Consider the following 26,830-nt stretch of genomic DNA (forward strand, 5'->3'; position numbering starts at 1 on the left):
GGGAGTTGCCAATGGAGATGGTTTCTAGACAAGGTACATTATCGCTAAAGAACAAACAATTAATATTCGCACCATGTAACAAATGGATTTTCATAACAAAATAAAGGTGATCTAGAAAGAGTTTTCCTCAACAATTTCTTGAACAAATATACTGAATTCCTTTTCATAGGACATTAACTGCTTTTAACTACTTAACTGAAATAACAAAGCTCAACTGAAATAACTAAATCAAGGATCAACTGAAACAATGATCAAATGTAATAACTATAATAAAACGATCAAACGAATCAACTGTAAAAACTATAATAACGATTAACTGAATCAACTGTAATAACTATAATTACGATTAACTAAAATAACTATAACAATGATCAACTGTAATAACTATAATAACGATTAGCTGAAATAAATATAACAATGATCAACCGTAATAACGGTAATAACGATTGACAATCTTTCCTTGCATATAAGTAAAGTAAATGCTTAACATGAAAAAGAACATACAAGAAATATCCGATGAGTCTTTCGTTGGTTGTGCAAGCCCCAGCTTTCGGTAAGAGGAGAAGTATTGACTTAGGCTTAACCTCCTAACCTCAGACCATATTTATCCCCGCACATTCTATTGATTAGAAAGGCCCCCCCTACCCCAAGATCAGGCTTGGGATACTTTTAGTCCAGCAACCTGAGCATTCTGGTGTTTAAAATGTCTGCACAATTATTGACGGACATGTCTAAATAACTGGCTCTACTAACATCAAGTGATCATAGAGGGTAAACATGCCTTAAAATAACCTTGGCCAAGGTTTTTTGATGGGTTCAATGACCCGATCACCACTACTCGACTTGACAACAGGGAAACAATAATATGGACGAGCATGAGCTATTAAATGAAATTAATTTAGATTTATTGTATCATATTTGACTTTTATTTCCATGTCATTGCAAATTCCATCTCACCTCTTCAACTTTTCCATGGCAATATAGCCGATGAGTCCTAGGTGCTCGGATCTCAGAGCAATCGGCTCTGTCTATTGATTCTCAACTGATTCATAAATAATATATGTTTCCAGCTTATCACAATCTGAGATTTAAAAAAAAGTGTTCTTAAAGACTTGTAAAAAGAAAATATCATTTGATTCTGGCTGTCAATGGCATAAAATAGGTTATGATTCCATGTCATGGATATTTTGCTTTTATTTATCATAATCAACACCTTCTTAAAAGGGTCTAACCGATGATACTTAAGCATGATGAATATAAACTGCAGCTTACTGCTATGGTAATCAGAATGCAGTAATAACTAATAATGAAATTTATAGCAATACTTGGAATATCATTGACCACATAACCTAGTGTAATCTAGAAAATATTGGAGTCTTGCTAGACATTAATGATTCAGCTCTTCCCCGAAATGACCTCCAAGCGCAAACTTAGTGGGAATTGTAATCACGTCTTCAGCAAAGAAAAGAGTAATACAAGGCAGAACGTGAAAGAGACTAGCAATGATTATAAACGCAGAGTTATCGGATGGCAATCTGCAGAGGTATCGGTTGGTAATCTACAGAGGTATCAGGTGGTAAAAGAATGTAGATTGCGTGATAGAAAAAGGAAGTCAAAAATGAGAAGGAAGTCGGATGGTGAATTATATCTCCTCCGTCTCTCTCGACCTCATGATATATGGAAATTATATGACTCTTTGGCTTCCAAGAAGCCATAACATAAAAGAAGAGTCTTGGCTCTTGGACGACAAACAAAAATGCTAAGTGTTCATTCGGTTCTTAGCAAGAAAGAAGAATAAATATGGAAAAAGATTTGAAGGTTATAAATCGAAAATAATTATAGTTTATATCTATTTACATTCACGTAGATATACTTATGAGGTGGCATCAAATTATTATAAAAAATAATATTATGGTGTCATTTTATTTTACATCTGGGTACGTACATAGGTATATATTATAATGATGTGGTGAAAAGATCAATCAAAACCTTTGACGTATGTAATTATATTTTAATTAAATTAATTTATGTTTTAAAAATGTTTACTTAATAGCTCATGCGGGTCCATCAATTGTATCCTAAAGTTCAAGTTGCTAAGTCCTTACCAAGGCAATTTAAGGTCATACCTATCAACCTAATAATTGGACTAAGCTAGTATCCCATTTTGTTGATCCCGTTTAGCAATGCTTCCCCCCTTCATCTTTTCCTGCAATCACCCGTGCAATATTTCCACGATATTAACAAATTCCATGATAATTTCGTAATAACATTTAATATTGATAAAGAATTTAATTATTTAACCATAATTCCGAAATCAAGCAACTGTGAAACATCACATGACAATAAATGGATAACAACTATTTTCATTAAACAATTAACATAATGATTACAACGAATATATTTAACTACCTTCTTAACATGATTATGAAAGAATAATTGTTTAATCTAACGGCTATAAATAAATTTAAAATTAGGTCAAAATTTGGGATGTAACACCCCAAGTCTCTCACCAAAGTAAAGTTTGTGCATTTGGAGACTAGCTTCGACTTGTTAAGAATGAAATCCTTGCTAATAAGAGGGAGTCTTGGAATCAGAGATTTCTTGAAATGTACTTTATAGGATTCTTCTTTGTGAGAGAGAAGCTTAAAGTGGAACCTTTGTTCCACCCTCTGGGAGTAGTTGTGATAGATTCATCCTCTGATATGGTTCATGGTGTATGTCATGTGTGTGATGCCATGACGTACCACATGAGAGAATCCGTCGTTACTCCATGTAAACTCATTAGTCATATGTGTGACTCTATGACATTATGGGCCCCCTGTGTACATTACTGAAAGGTGACGATCTTTCTGATAATGTACACTTGTATTCAACATTGTAAGGTGACAACTTTACAATGTTCACTATCATGACGAATATCATGTTGAGTTAATATTCATGGAAATGTCTTCATAGTTAACATCTCTTGGACTTATTGATAGATATCATGCTGGCTTGACATCGGTTATGTATCAATATGTTCTTAATGAGATAATCATGGTGGATATTATGTGACGTAATATTTGTGGACATGCCATGATTTGTTATAGTACACATCATGCGATGTGTTGTATGTGCACATACCATAAATAGGATATAAGAATGCCACGCAACTTGATGTTCTCTATATTCCTTGATATTACGAGTTAGGTGATATCTCAACTGATGTATACTTCACTATCTTCCCTAGCTAAGAGGGAGTGTTAATATATGTAGCTTTGGTCAAATACAAGAATCACATCAATGACATACATACATACTTATGCTTGCACATAATTCCTGTGCTAAATCAGAATTATTATTCATATACCTGGTAGAATCCTTGCACCTACTCAAAACCATATATAAGTTAAGTATACTGAAATCTGCACTTCCAGATTATCTCTTGGAGATTGAGTAAATGATCTATTGTTTAATATTGATCTAGTGTTCTCAATATATTGTAATTGGATTGAGCATATAATCCGTTATAGTATATACAAATCGAAGGTCTTATAAAAAGAATTTGTCTAATGCTTAATCACACCCAATTAGTATCGACTCTATTAGAGACTTCATAATGAACCTTTGTGCCTCTTCATCAGAAGACATATCATGGGCGGACATGTCCGCTCATGACGTGTTCCTTAGTGGCATTATAAATATAGACCAAAAAAAAAAGAGATGAGCATCAAAATTGATAAATGCTCTGCCTTATTTGGAGTTTTGAAATTATGCTTTGATATTCAATATTTGTTAAAACTAAAACTATTTCACGTTAACGTATAGTGCCATTAAATATGGATCCTTCAACAATAACATCATGTAATCTCTCATCTACACTTTCCATAAACTACAATTGGATGTGCCATCAAATCTACCTCAACAGATTAAGCTCTTATTAAAGGAACCAAAGCTTTGATACAAATTGTTGAACAAGTCGGATAATTAAGAGGGGTGTGAATTAGTTGCATTTAAACAATTTTCTTAATTAATTCGGAGAAAACTTAAAGTATTTAGATAATTAAAACAACTATGAACAAGAAAGCACATAAACACAGTACACCATAAATACCAGAATTTAAGTGGAAACCCAATAGGAAAAACCACGGAGAAGCTAATTCTCGTGAATAAAAACATTAGTTCAGGTGACATTGGTTAAGGTATTTTTACAAGGGTTCAATGTCGTTTTGCTCACTGCAGATATGGCTTGTTGCTGATTGGGCTAACTATCATACTGGGGAAGAGGGAAGACATCCCTAGCCTCAGGGGGTAGAGCTCTCCACTCAGCTGTGGCTATCAAAACTGACTCCTAGAACCCCACCTCTACTGGTTCCACCTGTGTTGGTCATTTACCCAATATGAACTAAGAAAGCAATGGTCTATTCATAGTAGGTGTACAATGGCGATGCCGCCTAGAGGAATGAAGGGAGCTCCCAATTGAAGAATGGGGCTGATGGTTGCGCTGACTACCAGCCACTAAAACTGATCTACTTCGCCCGCCTCTATGTCCACCCATCACCAAACGCTCCAAGGTATCCTATAATCTATCTAAACCCTGAGCGATCTTGTTCTAAGTAGTGAATAGGGTCCAACACCATCTCTCTCTCTTCATCATCCTGATTCCCTGTGCTGCCCACTTGTTCTTCTGCCATAATAGGTTCCTGGTCTATTCCAAACCCTTGCTCAAGTTGAGCTCTCCTGCGCGTATAAAATCTATGTATCTCAACTCTTGGATGCATATATTTGTATTCAATCCACCAACTAGTGACTACCCAGATGCTAATATGAATTATCAAAACTTTTGATCCAGTGCCCAAATGCCAAAATGAATTATCAAAACTTTTTAGCCAGTACCCAGATACTGAAATGAATTATCAAAACTTTTTATCCAATACCCAAATGCCAAAATGAATTATCAAAGCTTTTTAGCCAGTACCCAGATGCCAATATGAATTATCAAAACTTTTTAGCCAGTACCCAGATGCGGAAATGAATTATCAAGACTTTTTTTGAAATCTGTTGTGACAATTTCTCACAAACCCTACAGGCTGGCAAGATGTAAGCTCTAATACCACTGAAAGATCCCTAATGGATCTCTTCTGCTGATCTGCTGTATTCTTATATTTTTAAATTTTTTTTCTTGTTTATTTATGTTTTCTTGTAGAACTAGACAAAAGTGCAGAAAGGTTTGTTTGTTTTTGATGGTTTTATAACATAGAAAGGAATAGGGAATAGCAACCATGAAACAAGACTGAAATAAATAAGGTATTCAGTAAAAATCAGAATTATTGCAAACCGTACTAAGCAGATATGTCTGAATTATAGAGCCAAGCAATAAATCCAATGTATTTCCCAAAGCTCACATACAAATTTGATGTCAAACTAGAAGGTGAAGATTGTTCTCGAATCCAGCATACATTTGGAGGTGAATACAAGCAATACTCTATACACCACATGGTGTATCTACTGCAAATGGCATCCCACAAGTTGCAATGAACCACGTCCCAACTGAAAAGATGATATGCCACACTGAAACCCCAATGAGAATTGATGCCTTTGTCCTTAATCACCACGCACAATGCCAAAGAGAGTCGGTGTCAAAGATTACTGAGGACTACGTCCCAGCCAACCACTAACCTAGGGTTTGTGTCCCAGACTAGAAATCGCCCATTCAGAGCAAATTCATAAACAAGTTGTCAAATATGCAAAACATGATCTTAGAACAAAGCTTCTATCTCCTTATAACCCTTCTCAATTGCAAATCGAACCCTAAGTGTCTCCAAGTGGCGTTGGGTAGTGAAGGTGTTATAATTTCTTAATTTAAAGTGGTCATGTTACTAGAAAATGACCTTTTTCCTCATAGACAGAAATCTATTCACTGAATTGCCCTGAGACCAAAGAGAAAGATTTAGAGAATTTCGAGACCTTTCCAATGAGCTATCACACCATAGGATGCACATCCAGAAGGCCAAAAACCCCTTATTACTCCAAAATGGCTAATAACTTAGCCTTATTTAATTATTAAACGCTAACTTAGTAAATATTAAAAATATAACCCAAATAGCCACAAAATGCCCAACTGACATCACAAACCATAAAATCATCCTGTCACCTGTCTGTGACTGAAGTCGGAAATCAAGAATCCACTGCCAGTCTCATCCCTAAAATCTAGGGATGCTCCTAAAATTTAGGAAACAAGCCCTATCCCTCTGAACTGAACCCAAAGAGTAATCTCATGGAGACCCAACCTTGGGCAAGATCATACCTCCTAAAAAGTAGGAACTGCCTCCTAAAAACAAGGAACGTCTCCCAACTGATCAATAACTACCAAAACATCAAGTCCCCAACATTGAATAACCATATTGGGTCTCTATCCAACCCTGTCAGCCTACAAGACCCCATAATAAGTTGACTCACATGTCTTGCTAGACTGAGCTAAAAGAAGGGACATGACAGTCCTTCCCTCTCGGAGATGCTTGCCCACAAGCAATACAACACTAATACTCCACTATCCCAAGCAATCCAAATACAGAGCACTAATCGACCCCAAACCTGAAGTGTCTCATCAAGACAAACATACTCCCCACTATAAGGTGTAGAAGTGAAGTAGATCACATCGTCACAATAGAGTATCCACCCCTAAATACCCTCACACCCAAGAATCCAAACAAATGGCCATCCTGTCCTCCTATTAAAATTCAGACCAATAGCCGGTCCCAAAACAATCCTGTTATGCAACCTGTCCCAAACCTCATACAATCTCCATGGCAAATCTAAGGCACCCGCTCTTGTGTGTTGAGATATTGAGGGACATGGGGTTATGATCAAATCACTGTTACTATCTGAGTCCTAATCAGTAATCATACACCTAGCTGATCCACCTTGAGACGGAACTGGGCATGCCTTGAGCACGATCTTCCTTCTCCCAACCATAAATTCCAATTGTCTCGCCCTAAAATCTTGGTTGTATCTCCCCCAGTATTGCAACCACGATACACCCAAAACTACATCCATGCCCCCTAAATCACATATGTAAAAGTCATCTATCAAGGTGTATCCCTTCATGCCTATGCTCAACTGTGGGATACCCTTGATGCATTGCAGAGTAAGACCATTGGCCATAGTCACATCGATTCTTGGAAAATTTTGTGCTTGCAAACCACATTGGCCTACCATTCTTGTATTTATAAAATTATGTGTAGACCCACTATCCACCAAACAATACATAGTATGCCCATGGATCATACCCAAGATGTAGAAGAGGTGAATCATTGGTGCACCTGACAACGTAGCCATAGTCCCCTGTGTTGCAACTGCTACCTCAACATCTTCGAGCTCAATTTGGACACCATCATCTTTGTCATTTATATCCCGAATCTCCTCATCGTCTACATCTGATATGACCTCAATAAGATGTGCCTTTCCCTGCCCAAGGCACCTATGTCCTGGTACCCATGGCTCCTTACAAGAAAAACATAATTTCCGCCTCCTTAGTTCATTTCTAGAATCCAGGTCTACTTTGGGAGGTGGAGGTGGCGTGTCCTTAGCCTGTAAAGGTCTCTGTGGTGCCTATATATTCCCCGATGGTTTCTTATCAATCTGATAAGAGGTAGGAGTGGTGTCTAATCTCAATGTCACATCAATAGCATCCTTAAAAGTGGCCGGTTGGAAAGCATGAACCAATCCCTTAAGCCTGTCCTACAATCCCTCAATGAATAGCATCACACTACGCTTCTGTGTCATATCAGGTACCATGACTGCAATGTGCTGCAACTCATTAATATATGCTTTTGCATGACCAGTTTGTCTCAGATGAGCCAACTCTCTATAGTAAAGTTTTGTATCCTTATGGTCAAACTGTGTAATGAATCGCCCAGTGAACTCAGCATAGGAATGTGCTAAGGCATGATCCTGGGTAACCAATTCATTGTGCCACCAATCATAGGCAATCCCCTGTAGATGCAACATAGCAAACTGAATAGCCTCACGCTCAGGCATGGGCCGTAATGAAAGATATATATCCAGCAAGTGAACCCAAGCTCGTGCACTCGTATCTCCTAAGCGATTATATGTAGCCAATCTGATCTTTTCAGTAACTCTACTGAGGTCATAGTTCTGCTGCTACTGTGGTGGTCTATAACCACGATCTCCCCTGAACCTAGTTGTATCTCTACGCTTTGCACAATACTGGGGAAGAGGGAAGACATCCCTAACCTCAAGGGGTAGAGCTCTCCACTCAGCTGTGGCTACCAAAACTAATTCCTAGAACCCCACCTCTGGTGGTTCCACCTATGTTGGCCGTTCACCTAGTATGAACTAAGGAACCAATGGTCTATTCGTAGTAGGTGTACGATGGCGATGCCGCCTAGAGGAATGAAGGGAGCTCCCAATTGAAGAATGGGACTGATGGCTACGCTAACTATCAGCCACTGAAACTGATCTAGTTCGCCCGCCTCTGTGTCCACCCATCGCCAAACGCTCCAAGGTATCCTGTAATCTGTCTAAAGCCTGAGCGATCCTGGGCTGAGTAGTGAATAGGGTCTACACCATCTCTCTCTCTTCATCATCCTGATTCCCTGTGCCACCGACTTGTTCTTCTGCCATTATAGGTTCCTAGTCTATTCCGAACCCTTGCTCAAGTTGAGCTCTCCTGCGCGTATAAAATCTGTGTATCTCAGCTCTTGGATGCATATATTTGTATTCAATCCACCAACTAGTGACTACCCAGATGCTAATATGAATTATCAAAACTTTTGATCCAGTACCCAGATGCTAATATGAATTATCAAAACTTTTGATCCAGTACCCAGATGCCAATATGAATTATCAAAACTTTTTAGCCAGTACCCAGATGCTGAAATGAATTATCAAAACTTTTTATCCAATACCGAAATGCCAAAATGAATTATCAAAACTTTTTACCCAATACCCAGATGCCAAAATGAATTATCAAAACTTTTTCGCTAGTATCCAAATGCGGAAATGAATTATCAAGACTTTTTTTGAAATCTGTTGTGACAATTTCTCACAAACCCTACAAGCTAGCAGGATGTAAGCTCTGATACCATTGAAAGATACCTGATGGATTTCTTCTGCTGATCTACTGCAATCTTATATTTTTAAATCTGTTTTCCTATTTATTTATGTTTTCTTGCAGAACTAGACAGAAGTGCAGAAAGGTTTGTTTGTTTTTGATGGTTTTATAACATAGAAAGGAATAGGGAACAGCAACCATGAAAGAAGACTGAAATAAATAAGGTATTTAGTAAAAATCAGAATTATTGCAAACCGTACCAGGCAAATTTCTCTGAATTATAGAGCCAAGCAATAAATCCAATGTATTTCCCAAAGCTCACATACAAATTTGATGTCAAACTGGAAGGTGAAGATTGTTCTCGAATCCAGCATACATTTGGAGGTGAATACAAGCAATACTCTATACACCACGTGGTGCATCTGCTGCAAATGGCGTCCCACAAGCTACAATGAACCACGTCCCAACTAGAAAGATGCCATGCCACACTGAAACCCCAATGAGAATTGATGCTTCTGTCCTTAATCACCACGCACAATGCCAAAGAGATTCGGTGCCAAAGATTGCTAAGGGCTATGTCCCAGCCAATCACTAACCTGGGGTTTGCGTCCCAGACTAGAAATCACCCATTCAAAGCAAATTCATAAACAAGTTGTCAAATATGCAAAACATGATCTTAGAATGAAGTTTCTCTCCTTATAACCCTTCTCAATTGCAAATCAAACTCAAAGTGTCTCCAAGTGGTGTTGGGTAGTGAAAGTGCTATAATTTCTTAATTTAAAGTGGTCACGTTACTAGAAAATGACCTTTTTCCTCATAGACAGAACTCTGTTCACTGAATTGCCCTGAGACCATAGAGAGAGATTTAGAGAATTTCGAGACCTTTCCAACGAGCTATCACACCATAGGATGCGCATCCGGATGAAGCCAAAAACCCCTTATTACTTCAAAATGGCTAATAACTTGGCCTTATTTAATTATTAAATGCTAACTTAGTAAATATTAAAAATATAACCTAGATAGCCACAAAATGCCCAATTGACATCACAAACCATAAAATCATCCTATCACCTCTCTGCGACTGAAGTCGGAAATCAAGGATCCACTGGCAGTCTCATTCTTAAAATCTAGGGATGCTCCTTAAATTTAAAAAACAAGCCCTATCCCTCTAAAACTGAACCCAAAGAGTAATCTCATGGAGACCCAACCCTGGGCAAGATCATACCTCCTAAAAAGTAGGAACTGCCTCCTAAAAATAAGGAACGTCTCCCAACTGATCAATAACTTCCAGAACATCAAGTCCCCAACACTAAATAACCATACTGGGTCTCTATCTAACCCTGTTAGCCTACAAGACCCCATAATAAGCTGACTCACATGTCTCTGCTAGACTGAGCTAAAAGTGGGGACATGACACAATGCAAGCACTTGTGACAAAGGACAATAACCAGTTTTCCAGATACATCTGGACCCAAAAGTGTGAACCATGCAAGATGAATGGGATCAGAACAACCATGGCTAAAGATAAATATAATCGGCATATCATCTGGAGCACACAAATTTGGATCACTAAAGCAACAACTTCTTATCAAAAAAAAGAGTATATGTTGACATCAATGACAGCATCGATAGCATCAACATCACATTCCAACATGATCTCCCTTCTCATCTAATTCCTTAGCCCTTATTAACACTAAAGAAAAGTGGGTTCAATTATGCAAGTGAAATCAAGAGAAGGTGGTCTCAATCACAGGTAGACATCACAAAGTTGGCTACGATGTGCAAAAATTTCCATTTTCAAGTAGAAAAATTTTGTCGTGGGTCAAATAGGATGTGTAGTAGAGAAAAACAAATGGTTTTAGCAATTTATATATCACATAACATGCAAAATACCACCAAAGTCACTCATAAAATAGGGCATTGCACAAATATTATTGGTTTTAGAGGTGATACAAAGATTTTTTATTGTTAAAAAATTCTAAAGCAGTATGCAAGTGAAATCACAAAGATTATGCAAGTGAAATCAAGAGAAGGTGGTCTCAATCACAGGTTGACATCACAAAGTTGGCTACGATGTGCAAAAATTTCCATTTTCAAGTAGAAAAATTTTGTCGTGGGTCAAATAGGATGTGTAGTAGAGAAAAACAAATGGTTTTAGCAATTTATATATCACATAACATGCAAAATACCACCAAAGTCACTCATAAAATAGGGCATTGCACAAATATTATTGGTTTTAGAGGTGATACAAAGATTTTTTATTGTTAAAAAATTCTAAAGCATAGTTTTTATAATAGATTTGCAAGTTCAAAATAATCATGTTTTGTAGTCATGGCAAGGGCATATTATCTATAGGTACTGCCTTTCCTTCAAATTCCTTTTGGTTTCCAAAAAACATTACACCGAAGGCTTCCTCCTTAAGTAGAATTTGTAAAAGTTGTGTGGGATCACATTAAAGAAAATTTGGGTCAAGTCGAAGTAATTGTTATGATTTTGAGAAAAGTACATTTTCTAGAGTTACAACCAACATTCAAAATTCATTGTTGTTGGAACCAGAAACCCTATGGGCATAATAATAAAATCTAGAACTACAAGATAAAATTATTAATGATCTTAATTAGCATCATTAAGAAGCCATATCATTACTCAAGTTATGCATATCTAAGGATTTGAGCCAAATAGTCCATAATGATACATCTAATTATATTATGGGAAAATCTAAAAAACACACATCAAATGTCAAAAAAAGCTCAAGCTTTATGTTTAAAAAATCTATCATTTTCTACAAAATTGCATGAGTTTGGATCTCTGTCAAAAGTTGAAAATATCTTAAAATCACGGATCATTGTAATCAACTTGCCACTATCAACAAACGAGTATCAACAAACTAGTAGACAACAAAGATATGGTTTCTATGGCCATTAACAGACTATCACCCTATTATGGTATCTGAATCTTAAAATTAAACTTTGACAAGGTCAATTCGTATTCGTTCCAGAGGAAACACCAACAAGAGAACATAAGTTTCTTTGGAGAGATTTAATGTTAGGCTTGTGGATGGTCATAGTATTTCTTATAGGAAGCAAATACATTAGTCTAACTTATCCTTGGAAAGATATCGAATTAATGGTGATTTCTATATGGTAGGCATGGGTGCAACAGCAATGGTCACATTCTCTTGGTAAATATAATCAAGATTTTTAGAACATGGAGCTAAGTTTTCAATATAACAAGGATGCAATACTTCAAGGCATTTCAATTCGAGTGCCAAGTAGCACAGAGGTGAAAAGAATCAAGGTACATGTTCAAGAAACCAAGCCACTCAACACATGGAGATACTCAAGCATCCTCTTTAAATACTAGCACGCGGGACATTTTGGGAAGCAATCAATATTTTAAGATGGTTGATTGGAGTTTTAAAAAAGAGGCTATAAAACCTATTGTCTTTCTTCTTAAGCATTGTTGCCAATTATTTTCTTATCTGAAAATCCCTTTAGAATAACCATAAAGAAGTTGAAGATTCATCTTCCACTTTCCATCCTTGAGTAGGCATTTGAGAATGATGCAAGAAGGTTTCCAATCACCATTTCTTTATTCTTGGGCATTTGAGAATGACCTTGCATGGTGTCACATCTACTTGTGCAATGCTTACTATTTTTTCCAATTCATTTTTCCTTTCATATGGAAAATGGTCAAAACAGGCAGTTTTTTCAGTTTTCCTATTTTCTTGAATTAAAAAGTAAGAAAACATCAACAATACATCTCTTGCAAGTAAGGATGTCCGCACACATGTTTGTGATATGGGAGATGCATCCTAATCCCCGAGATGTGTCTCAAAGGGTCAAAAATGTATCTCCTTGCAACTCTAGTTTTAACGTGGTACTACTATATAATTGAAAACCTGACTTCTTTTTTAAATGTTGAAGGCTATATTAAAGAGAAAAGTGTGATGTTATATAACCCTAGTGAGGTATCTAATTGTAATATCCCCCTTCTTTAAGTTGTTTGTCAATAATATTAACCTACAAAGATTTGTTAGTAAAAACTATTACATTTAATTACAATAATTGATATTTAGATATTCATTTGTTTCTACATAGTCTTTAAGGATTCCTTCAAATCAGGCTTCCTAACCCTCTAGGAGGATACCCTATAATCTAGAAACAATCCTTGGTTTTTATTTGTTTTCCCTGATAGTATTCAAGTCGGGATCCAAAACCCTCTAGAAGGACCCCCTGTGTTCTGCAGAACAACCCTTGATTAGTTAGTCATCTTCCTTGAAAGGTCTATAGAATGTGCCTATCAAATCCCCAACATTTCCCTTGAATGGGATCATATTTTATTGATATGAATCGATACCATTCTATCTTATTCTATTTTGGAATGACTTCGATCTAAATTATCTTTTATTCCATAAATATTTTCTCCTTGTTTGTTTCTTATTTAATGGTAATTTATAAATCTTGTTTTATTTTGCATCTATGTCCTTCTAAAAAGTCATAACCCTTCATAATCATAATCCTTTTAAAAAGTCGCAACACTACATAATTAAAACATTTTCGAAGAGTCACAACTATTCATAGTTACTACCCTTTCAAAGAGATACATTCTTTCATCATTTCAACCTTATGAAAAGGTCCCTTATTTTCTTCTCATTCTTTCCCCCTCCATTAATCCTTTCTTCACTCCCATCTTCTCCCCTTCTTCCTTCCTCTTTCAAATGAACTCTCCTCCCTTTTATATCTTAATTTGAAAGAGTCACGTCTCTTTATTTTATATCTCGTCTTTTCATTAGATTTAGTTAATTTCTACTATTCTATATTATATTATTTTTTACTTATTTACTTTATATTTATTATCATTTATTATTAAATTCTATTAGAAAGGTAACTTATTTTCTACAATATTCTCTCTTCTAGTTAATTTTATTTACTTATCATTCATTGTAATCTTATTCTTATTTAATTATTTTAAATATTATTTTATTAAAAATAGATTATATAAATGTTATTATTTAGATATTTTCTTTTTATTTTTTTAATATTAATTTTAATATATGATTTTATTATCATTATTAATTTAATAATATTGTATTGTCTAATTATTATTAAAACTATATCTTAAAACGGGGACATGACACTGATGCTTTTTTTAAAAATTTGGAATATGTCTTGGCAGACATTGAACAAGATTATAAAGATTATCAAAATGCTTTAAAAGCGATAATGGAGTCCAGCAGGGCTGCCTTTTATCAGCTACTCTATTCGGGATGTACAATGCTACTTCTATATGTTGATGATCTCATTCTAAGGCAAAAACAATGCAAGATTTAAAGGAACACTGGAATGCCCTAGAACTATTTAGCCACAAGGTTGGATGCAAGTGAACAGTAGCAAAACCAAGATCATGATCTTTACCTTGAAGAGAAATAAAGTTCATAGTAAATACATCTTCGAAGGCAACCCTTTACAAGTGGTTAACGAATATAAATACTTGGTCTGGATTTCCATGATAAACTAAGTTCCGAAACTTGTAGAGCAAAAAGGTTACAAGGGGGATGGAAAGCACTACACTCACTGCAGAATACATGTAAAAATGTCGAGTTATGGGATTGGAAAACTAGGAAGACTCTCTTTGGGCTTCTCATAGTGTTGATTGTGCTATATGCTTGTCAAGTATGGGGCAGTAATACTCCAGCAACTAAATGGATACATAAGAAAGACTGCAAAAACCTTTAATCAAGAGTAGCCTTAACATTAAATCATCTATTCCGTATGAGGTAGCCTTGGTGAAGGAAGGGGCTTTTCATATTGAAGTGGCAGCTATGTGCAGATTGTTCAGCTACCCAAGGAGATAAGAAAAAATGGAAAAACGCCGCTGGCCAAAAATAGCAGCATAAGAGAAATTGGATAGACAAAAGAGCACATGGATTGAACAAAACAACAAATGGATGGATAATTGGGGTATTAAAATAAGTGAGTGTCCAAGCACCAATGAGGAGAAAAAAGTATGTTCAAGGACAATTTAAGGAAAGTATGCGATGGTGCATCTTGGGAGGAAGAAACACATGGGAATGGGAATAAAAGAATGACATGGAAATGGAAATAAAATAGAAAGCAACAATGTTAATTGCCCAAATAAGAACTTGTTCACACCAACTTAGGAGTGAAAGTAGAAGATAGGAGATGTTATTGCTCTCAAGGGATGGTGGAGAGTGAATGGCATTACATCATAGAGTGCTCATCCTACAAAGCTATTCAGGAGAATTACAATGATACCTTAAAAATAAACACCATGAGAAACTTGTTTGAAGAAGGAAAGATCACTAAGATAGCAGATCTCCTGACCAAATTACACAGCAGAAGATCCAAGCTGCAGAGAGAAAAGAGATCTATTTGATGAGAACCGCAGCATTTGGGTCTGCTCATTCTTTTTGTTGCTAGCTACTCATGATTCTTGTTGGCTGTTTGGCCTCATGGACATTATAATAACTTTCATTCATTCATTCAAGGGTAAAATGAGACAGGGTACTTTCTTTTCTATTATGAGTTGTCCAACTAGGGTACTTTCTTTTCTCTAATGTTTTCCTGAGATTATTGAGAGTGAATGCGATTTCAGATACAGCTCCAAAGGATTTTGATCACAATTAAACTTGTTGACAAAGCTATGATTCTGGGGGGCCCAAACCAGTAAGTCAAGTTTTTCTCATCTAGACAAAACATTCAAAGAGAAAAAGTGAGAGAGTTAAGAAGAAACACTACAGAAAAGTCCCAAAGAGGGGAATGCCTTATACACATTGTTTGGAATGTTCAATTGTCAAATACGGCAACTAAACATTCCAAACCTATTGAGAGTAGTAGCTCAGTGCAGCTCTGCCCCTAGCATTGACATGTATTGATTCAGAGATGGGAAGAACTTGCTGAAGTTTAGGATGTGGGCAGAGAATCCTAGCCGTAGGCTCCACAGTAAGTGTACTTTCTATTTCATAAGCAAAACTTGCTATGTTGACGGATTTGAATCTGTGAGCTAGTTAGAAGAGTATTGTCCACTAACCCCAGGTACATGCAGCATCTCATATTCATCAATGTTATTAGACTACATTCTGCTCCTTCATAGCTGATTCTTTGAAACTTTAACTTTCTTGTTTTTCAACTCTTTCAAAGAATGTAGTGCTGGTCTGAATATAACACACCTTTTGCCCTTAACCAATTTAGGGTGATGAACTTTGAATTGATGGCTTATTGTCAATGGCATCAGAGTGAGCTTAACTTCAATGTTGATTTGAGTGCTTACCACAAAGCCATATTACAGCTTTGTCATTAAATATTCACATTATTAAAAACAAGTAGACTGGATTCGTGTGCAGACAACAAAACTGGATTGTGTGAAAGACAATATAGAATGAAATTATGCTATTTTGTGATAAGGCATCATGGATATTGATCAGAACTTAAAAACTTTCCTGCTCTAGATTGCCCTCATATACCTACAAACTATTGCTCACATAAAACAACCATCGAAACTTGAAAGATTGTGTAAACAAAGTTGTATCACAAACTTGTATAAAATCAAAATGCAAATAAGCTGCAGGAGATAAAGGACTTCATCTTTTAGATACCACATGATCTAAGGACATGATTCTTTCTTCTAAAAAGCGCAATTAAAAATGCTAGTGCCAGTTAACAAATATATCACCTGTAGATATCCAAGGTATAAATCCAAATAATCCAAAAATCGGCTTCTCTTGTTTTCCTCCAAATCCCTACAAATTAATAATTACAAAATTCATAAGTTACCTAACCAAATGTCAAAACACGCACAGTCTCCAACTTTATAAGGTATCTGTGCTTATCCACTGTTTTAAGGTACCCAAAATGCCAGTAAAATGCTGACTAATTGGTGCAAAATAAATCTTTGTTCGACCATCTCATTGAAGTGATACCCTTTCATCATATGATAATTCTAAATAATAAAATTGAAAATGAAAGTATTCACTTGTACATTTTTCAATGGTACCTCTTGCATTCAGTGGCACATATGCTAGAAGAAAGTCAACCAAATTCAGTTTCTGCACTTTAGTATCCTCAAACATCAACTATTTCAATGCCAATATCAATATTAAGAATGAATATAAATGGAAAACTAAGAATGTGAAACCCCTGAGACTTCAAAAGACACTTTGCCATGTCTTTGTTTGGCAAAAAGAATTAAAAAGATATGTTCTTTCTTAAATAGGTAAACAGGGCTTAATAACAAGAAACACTACAAATAAAACATAATATTCTGCAATGACTTTCCATATGTAACAGTATTTTAAAATCTTGTATTAATTTATGCTAACAATTTTCGAGATGTTAAGTAATACAAGCCTGTAGACTATATAAAACGAAAAGGTAAAGAACAACAAACAAGGAAACAATCTTCATACGAAGTTGCATATTGAACTCAATTGAGAAATCATTAAAATAGCTACCATTTTCTCAATATTTACTGATTCCCTTTATTTTATATGTTGAGAAATTATGCACAGTTCCCAATCTAGAAAACCTTTGTAAAAACTAAAAATACATATAGATGTTGGAGACTAAAAAGTCGTTATTTATTTGTATGATCTCTTTACTAAAAGAAAAAAACAAAAAAACAAAAAGAGCAATATATTTTTAGTGAGAATCCATATTAAGCTTTCAAAGATTACTCATTTGATAGATTCTATAGATCCAACCACTCCATACATTTCACTGTACAGCACCCTTTCACAGATTAGGAACTTGCTTACATATTGTTGAAAAGTTCCAACCTTAGTGCAACAATTAATAGCATCAACCTCACTCTAATGTTGATCAGTTTTCACATTGTTGGAACCAAGTCTCACAATTTGGTGGTGAAGAATACTTTTGACACTTTAACCAATTTTTGGCATCAAAATAGAATTTTTCAAATCTTGATCCTTAAAAATCAATCCTCCACTCTAATGCTGATCAGTTTTTACATTGTTGGAACCAAGTTTCACAATTGGTGGTGAAGGTAAACTTTGGCACTTTAAACTATTTTCGGTATCAAAATAGAATTTTAAATCTTGATCCTTAAAAAACAATCCTCCGCTCTCTGGGGGGGACAATGCAATCATGAATTATTATGTAAATTGTTACTTACACAAATATGATAAAATCATTCAGACCTTGCTATGTAGTACCATTCTACAGCAACAAGATGGTTTTATTAATGCAGAAATTTATTTCATCGCCATCTCCTCTATATATTCACTAAAAAGCTCAAGTTCAAGGATAAGAGCCTCATCCCCATAACCAAATTTATCTTCATCCAACAAAATTTCAAACCCTTTACAGTATATGTTAACAAACTAGATGAAAATGTAGTTAGGCATAGGAATATTGAAAGCTTTTTCTGCCATCAGTTTTCATATTTCTGAACGAATCATTCAAGATTAATGTGGGAAAGAGCTAAGAACTCGGTTTAGGATTAGAAAACCAAGCAGCTCATCTTGAAATGTGCAATACATATATCATAGTGCAAAGCTGAATATCCCTAATCATAATGATTTCTTAAGCCATTTCAAAAAGTTAATACATTTCTAGGAGCAAGATAGATGATCCATAATGAATTCAGGGATGCATATTTAATGTTTATACACATTGGATAATTAACAATTACTTTAAAAAATCCCCACAAGATTCAAAAGCATCAAATTGGGCATAGTGCTTCAATCACAGTAATCACTCGAGTTCTACATTCACAAGTGTGGATACTAAGGACAAACTAGGAAATGGTTGAAACCAAGTGTGGTTGACATAGTTTTTGTCTACATCCTCTCACCTAAGCAAGCTTGCTCTGTTGCAGCTATCTTTATAGGAAAATTTTGATAACTATATATAGTCATTGTGTTTTTACATAAAATACAAGTTTGGGAGTAAATATTTGAAACAAAGAGAGGGTATTAATGTTAAATTCTATAGTAAAAAAACAAGCAGGGAACATAAGAGCATTGGGTAATCAGAAGATTCAGAACACTTACTCTCCCAAGTAACTGCTTTGCTTAAGGGCATAAAGTTCATAAAGATGACGTGAATTAGAACCCAATTCGCTAGCTATGACTTTCCACTGCAGCTTCAGAACATGGCATCCAGATAAGTACAAATTGTCTCAATGCTGAATGCCACCCACATTTTCACTTGTAGGAATTTTTAAAGAATCCCAGCAGTAAATGGCTAAAGACTTTACCAAAGAAAATACCCTTAAGAAACTTCAATTATAAAGATAAAGAACAGAAACCGCATTGCAGGTTTTGAATGGTCCATTGGAACTTAAGATGTGCTAACCTCGTCCTCGCTGAAATAATCAGGAACCAGATGAATTTTCGCTTCTTCAGGAGTCCATCCAAAATTCTGCAATGACAAAAAGATTAAAAATTCATATAGCACACCGTGAGATATATCTAATGAAGAACATCCAAGGACAATGATATCCCACATAACCTAACTGGCAAAAATACAATTAAAAGATAGATTATGTTAGGCAATTTTATTTCCAAGGCTGTAAATAAAATCTATACATATTTCACTACTAGATGTGCATACCTCTCGAGAGATGAAAGAATCCGCATAAGCAAAGTCTCGATATAACTGATATGAGTAGTAACTGCAAACATACAGTTACATAACATGATATCACTGCAAAACTGTAAGTAACACAGACCATTACTGTAAAATCTGACAATATATATACATGTATGTGTAGAAGAATTCTAAAGACACGTGAAAAAATTGGCTTTGGCACATAGCAAGAATTATTTCAACAATTTACATAATCAAGTTCATCAAAAATATTTTCTTATTTATAATTCTAATAAATAATTATATATATCAAAACGGCATCACTACACAAATATAAATCCCAGAAGCTATCATTATATGCGACGATGCAAAAACACAGAGATGTTCCAATTACAAAACAATTTAGAATTTCAAGTATGTAGTAAAAAGCAAAAAAAAATCTGTTTATACATATAGACAAAAACAAGTGGGTGTGGGTGCATAGAGAAAGAGATATCAGAATGCATGAACAAAAATGATGGAACTGGAAATGAACTCTTAATTATTGAAAAAATATATGTGAAGCAAATCCAAATGATCTCAGGAATATCTGAGATAACACAGTCCAGAATGCAATAAATATAAGACATGTTAAAGAACCTCGGAATGCTTTTGCATCAGACATCACTATGATATCCCTGTCAAAATTAGATCTATATAATTAGAATATAAATGAAGAGATAAATAATAAATAAATAAGATAACAATAATAATATAATATTAATAATGGTATAGTTATAATTTATTATAATCATATTATAATATTTCATAATATATTAATATTAAAGTATGAGAATTTAATATTATGATATAAAACAAAACAAACAATATTTAGATTAATAATCATGATATACAAAGTGAACTATAAATATTATGCATTATATATAATAATATTAATATTTAAAATAATATTAATAATAAATAATAACATAACAACAATATTAATGTTAATATATAAAATAATTAATTAAATGAAAAGACACGTTTTCATAAATTTACCCTTTTGAAAAAGTCACAATTCTTGATAATCACAACCCTTCATAATTATAACACCTTCCAAGAGTCACAACCCTTTCGAAGAGTCACAAAAATTCAAAATCAAAACCCTACAAAAGAATCACAACCCTTCATAATTACAACCCTTTCAAAGAGTCACAACCCTAATTGCAACCCTTTGAAAGCATCACAACCCTTTATTACCGCTGTCTTTCAAAAGGTTCACTTCCTTATTTCTTCATGCTCTTCTATTCTTCCTTGCACCATATCCCTTTCAAATGAACTCTCCTCTGTTTTATATCTTATTTTGAGGAAGTCACAACTCTTCATTAGATATCTCTTGGCCATTCATTAAATATAGTTAATTTAAATTATATTATAAAATGTTTTTTACTTATTATTTAATTTTATTATTATTATTTATTATTAAATATTATTTCAAAAAGGGAACATCACATAAAAGGAAACCCAACCAAAAACTCACTTCAATAAATGATGTTTGATCTCCATTTTAAAGTTTTTCATTCAAAAGAAGTATGCAACAATTTACAAATAGAATAAAATAAGTATGCAACAATTTACAAATTGAAATCTTTTTTCCATTCTTTGAAAGCTTAGAGGAAACCTCCACAACTGACAACTACAGCTGCATGGAATTATTACATTGTACTGAGTTGTTGAACTTCTATCTTGCATCTATTTTTTTTACTTCCACTGTTCGGCTAAAAAATCTAACCTTCCAAAACAGAATTCTTAACATGCACAGAGAAATGACATGGAAGACAAGTCTAAATCATTAGTGATTATCTAACTTTATTAGACTTGATTAACTTATAAAAAGGACTTTCACTTTAATTGCTGAAGTAAATTACATGATAGAAATAACTCAAATTTCTTGCACATTAACATTGAACCTGTGCAGAAGTCCAAACTGAGCAAGCAACTCCACAGAGCTCAAATAAAATTCTTTGTGGGTGAATTAAGAATGGAATTTCTTGCTTAAACATAAACAGGACAAACAAAGAGCCTTACACTTCACAATGAAAATAGTTGTTTTGTTGATTCTTCTCCAAAAACAGTGTGTTGAGATCTATGTTGGATTTTGTCTATGTCTGTCTCACATGAAATATAGAATTGCATGCATAAAAAACATGTAGTTTTACAGTTTGTATTACAGCCTGTTTTCAAACTGACTCACTCATAGTAAGAAGTTTCACATATAAAATTACAACTTTCGAAAGTGTAGTACCTATCCGATGTCACAAATATAACTGGTATACATCTGTCATTAAGTCCAAGGGAAACTAATCTTATTAACAAGCTGTCATGGTACATAGCTGCATCTACGATCGGATCAGCTGAGTCTCTGAATGCTTTGCGAAGCATATCAAAATTGTTTATGACCAATTTTGGCTGTCAGAAAAAACAATGAAATCAGAATATTATAGCACAAAATTACTATCCATAAAACATTTAAGAACAATTCAATCACATCCTAAGAATGTTCAAGAATTTAAGCATTTGATTGTTTCAGATGAATTATATGGCATTCACATTGACATCTCATGTTTACAAAAGTTGAAGCCTAGAAAATCCAAGCCCGCCCTTTCTCCCACATACAAAAGGGTGCACACTTGAGAAAGTAAGGTATAAAAGGAAACCATGTTATGTGATTCAAGTCCAGATTCTTTCAAGTTAGATGAATTAGTGACTTGTAAAACATTTAAAGAAAACTTAAATTTTAAAATGAGGATTAGCTGTATGCAAGTCATTAGAGTCATGGCATGAAGATATAGCATGGAAATTTTCTCTGACGGATCTTTTTTCCATCCCGTAAAAGTTAACTATGCTAAATTGTCCACTATTTATAGGTGGTATATGCTCATCATATTGGGCTTCTATTTGACGGTTTTATGTATCTTATCTTCTATTAATTGTGCATTTGCGTTGAAGAAATGTGTGGGTGATTTGTAGGTACACTTATGCTATGGAAATTAGCCTAGTCTTACATGTTTGTGATACTCTTATAAGTGCATGTCCCTGGATATTGTATTATAACCTTTATTGCTAATATGCAATTGGTTTGTGCTTTCGGATGGTGGTCTCTCTGCCAAAAAAGTTTTCACATATGAACTCTTGTACTGTGGTATAATTTTCTTGCATATTATTTTTTGTGCCTATTAGATTAATTATGTGTATGCACATGTCTACTAGAAGTTCACACTGTTGTCCAACAACATATCACACACCTACCAGCAAATAGTTCAACATTGCCTAACATCAAGAGATAAGGAATTGCACATGGAAATGGTTCTATATACATAATTACTTTCAGCCTTTCCAATAGGAACCTATATATTCATATCTGTAACATAGCTCCATATATAGACATAGAAAATAGATGCCAATAGCATTATAACTAATAAACATATAAATAAAATATATTTATTGTTTCCATCTACGTTACTGGATTCGTGGCTTTGGGGGAATTTGAACTGGATCCAAGTGCAGTCCAGGTTTGGCCCTAGGTTTCGCCCTTCTTCAGCCTGACTAGAAATTGATAAACTTGAGATTCTCAAAAAAAAGTTTATGTTGTCCTCCATGAAACTCTAAAATACTAAACAAATTGTATTATCAATACAACAAATAAATAGAGTTTACAAATGCTATAAAAACCGTTACCAAAAATGCAAAGACACCTAAATAAAGATGATGTCTAAAAATAGAACAGATTAAGACAATTCAAAAATAGAGCTTAAATGACCATTCGACCAACATTGAAAGCTAAAATGGCAAGAACCCAACATATTCCCCCTTGATGATCATTCTATCAATTGCCCTGCAGAAGACTGTACATATCTTATGGTCATAGATTATTCAGAACATTCTGCTATAGCTTTGACCCTCCCTGGATCTGCAAAATGTGAATGACCAAGAGTAGCCAAGATCTGTCAAGAAAAGAATAGAGAAGGGTGCCCCCTTCAAAATGCTCTGTAACAAAAGACGAGTTTGCCACTAACTCTGCCATTAATCCTCCTAGAATCTACAAAAATTCTCACTAGAGATCACCATAAAACGTCCCTCCCCATAGCCAAAGACTCAATAAGAACAACTGCCAGACTCTTGAGGAAAAATCGACAACCAACTCTTGCAAATATGCAAGATGCCCCAAAACTGACTACAAAAAGTTGTGATTTTCTAAGGGAAAAATTGCAAACCAAAGTTTACATACCACCGTTTTTCCAAAAAAAAAGGTAAAAATCAATAAAGGAATCCCATTCAACTTTGCAAATTACAAAACACAAAAATGATTTTTGAGGATAGAATTCAAACACCAAACAGATAGCTGACACAAAATCCAAGACTCAAACTAGCATACAAAACATTTTTTTAAGGAAAAACCTTACCAGAAATCAAAGAGTCCATCTGAACAACAGAAACCCTGACCAGATCATACAGAAGCAAACAATTTTTGAGAGAAGAATCATAAACCTTCTCAGAAATAATTAAGAAAAAACCCAAAAAAATGAGGGATAAAGAATTATTAAAAACCCACAAAATAATTTTCTAATTGGAAAAAGTTATAACCCCTCAATAATTTTTTAAGGAAAAAAAAATTGCAGAAACTCAAGAATCCAAACCAGGTCTTAGGAAAACCCTAGGTTGTGATTATCCTGCACACAAATCACAGTAATTTTGAACACAAAACCCTCCTTAACCAGAAACCCTGAGTAGGAAAAAAATGCTGCTGGAAAAAAAAACCAGTCGCGCATGAATGAGCACAAGCAAGCAAAACAAGTTGTCTTTGAAAATCATGTGTTCTAATACCATGAAATGGACTTAAAAATTGGGAACAAATAGCAGCAAACCTCCAAGGATTTAGTGGTAAAATCAAAAAAAAATGGAGCTGAAAAACAACTGAAAAATGTGGGTCACCGAAAAATGCAACCAGCTTTTGATGTAGAAGAACCTGTCGCAAGCTAAAAAACTCTAAAGTCTCATTGCAAGCTACACACAAGAAAGAGAAGACTGTAGTGAGCACTAGAAAAGAAGAAAAACACAGAAATTGCGAAAAAACACAACACTCAGGCTTCACAAAACAATCACAGAAAAACCCTACTCATCTGTGAAAAACACAAACAAGCTGCAAAAAATTTGCATTCATAATCGGGGGCTTAAATTGCAAAAAGTAATTCACCCAAAACAGAAAAAACGATGTGCAAAATTCCTGAGAGGACACAAAGGCCAGAAAAACATAGAAAAAACACACAAACAACCACTAAAACTCACAGGCACTTTAAAATTAAACTCTCCCAAAAATTAATCTGCAGAAAAAACATCATGGGTCTTTTAAAAAAACCTCAAACACAAGCTCTTGTGAGCCTGCAGTGACAAAGAAGCAAGAATCGTGGCCCTCACATAAATACAGGAACACTTGAAAAAGAAACCCATCTTTTTGGAAAAAAACCCTCAACTTTTTTTCAGTTCCTGGGCCTTCCATTTGGGAGTCGTACCTAGACCAGCACCCACTATAATACCATGAAACTCTAAAATACTGAATGAAATCTGCAACTAGTACACCAAATGACTAGAGTTCACAAACACTATAAAAAGAATTACTGAAAAAGCAAAGTCGCCTAAAAAATGATGTCTAAAAATAAAATAGATTAAGACAATTCAAAAATAGAGCCTAAATGGCCATAAAACTGGGTATCCAAATTACGAGCTAACCCAAGATACCAAAAATTATTCTTATTCTCCACTACATCAACTTCCTCAAACCAGGTGTAGGTCGACTTGGATGCAATTTATTGTTTGGGAACAGGAAGAAATGGAGCAGCGAGTAAGGAATGGCAACCAACAAATTAGCAGCCTACTTTAGGATCTGAGTTGAGAATATGTTGCTAAATTCAGTTTTGCATTGGACATTTTTACTATAATGTAACTAAAGAAGAGTTCACTTTGAGAAAATTCAGGCTAGTAGCTAAAATCAACAATAAGAGGGTACAGATTTGTTCATATCCCATGAGGTATCTGCAGGTCAGTACTCTAAACAATAAGGATGTAGATGTGTGTCATGTCCCTATTCTGGTAATTCCCTTAAATCTATCAGAAAATCATCTTATTTCATAAAACCTCCCAATTTTCTGGAGAACCGATCTGTACAATAGCATATTAAGACAAAACTCTGCAAGCAAAACAGATCATTATGTTGCAGTAATGCTAAAGTACACAAGTAAAACGATTAGCTATATACTTGCTAGTAGAATGTCAATGATAAGTATCATTTTAAAAATAAATGGTCAAACAAGTAGAGCTAGCAAATAGCAATCAAGACGTAAGAAAATATTAATAATAATGAAAACTATACCAATCAGTGATCAGGGCAAAAAGCGATTAAGTCAAAATGAACAATAAGTGAATAACTAAGTTGTTAACCAATATGAAGGGGTGCAACTAGAAATAGATGATTAAATTGCAAGAAGCCTGTCTCCTCTAAAGGGACACCACTCTCAGAGGAATAGCGAAGCATGAATGGGAAAGGCCTGCGAAGGAAAAGGAGGCAGGGACAAAAAGTACAAACAGCAGTTATATAAAGCAATCTGGAACATACAGCAGCATCTCACGAACAGTGGAAAGGATATACACAGCATAGCATTGAACAGAAGTAAGATAGAAGAACAGCAAATCAGTATCATATCTATAGTGAACCAGAACTATACAGCACTGTCAAAAGAATCAGACTATCAATACTCTCTAATAACTACCTCTTGTCACCTTTTCACACCTTCGCCCCACTGCCAATGGGGACCCCCTCTTTTTGCTTGTTGTCGTTAGGGTTTGGCACTTGTGACAATTCAGAGCTTTCAAAGATTGAGGAGTAGTTGAGAGAACAAGTTGTTCAATTGCAATTGGAAATCGGAATATTCAGATTGGGATTCTGCCAGAACAAATTGTCATGAGTTAGGGTACTGCATTAAAATTTTGGCTAGTCAAATAGACCAAAATATATTATAAAGGCATATTTTATGCAGTACAGTCTTAAGCTCCTTATAACATCGATTTTCCGTACTTAAAATGTGAAAAACTTAATTAAAATCAATGTTTCTTAATGCTTCTTTATAAAAATGCAAAAAACTTCAGATGGAAATAGAATTCTCCCACTTAA

At 34.8% G+C, this 26,830-nt stretch overlaps 1 protein-coding gene across 2 annotated transcripts in view; it reads right to left on the reverse strand.

Moving 5' to 3' along the window:
• LOC149531666 (uncharacterized) overlaps positions 1–26,830 on the reverse strand; it is a 158,590-nt gene that overhangs the window by 116,491 nt on the left and 15,269 nt on the right. Inside the window, exons 3-7 of one of the 2 annotated variants that reach the window (XM_089809432.1) lie at positions 21,911–22,074; positions 19,651–19,711; positions 19,393–19,458; positions 19,089–19,174; positions 16,751–16,817 (exon numbers count right to left, since the gene is read on the reverse strand). In XM_089809432.1, the coding sequence (XP_089665558.1) occupies positions 16,751–16,817; positions 19,089–19,174; positions 19,393–19,458; positions 19,651–19,711; positions 21,911–22,074 (444 nt within the window). Of the gene's footprint in view, positions 1–16,750; positions 16,818–19,088; positions 19,181–19,392; positions 19,459–19,650; positions 19,712–21,910; positions 22,075–26,830 lie in introns of both variants that reach the window. The other variant, XM_089809431.1, reaches the window with a different exon arrangement.

The sequence above is a fragment of the Cupressus sempervirens genome, chromosome 11 (assembly GCF_028749045.1).
Source record: "Cupressus sempervirens isolate cs-2001-9-10 chromosome 11, ASM2874904v1, whole genome shotgun sequence".
Lineage (NCBI taxonomy): Eukaryota > Viridiplantae > Streptophyta > Pinopsida > Cupressales > Cupressaceae > Cupressus > Cupressus sempervirens.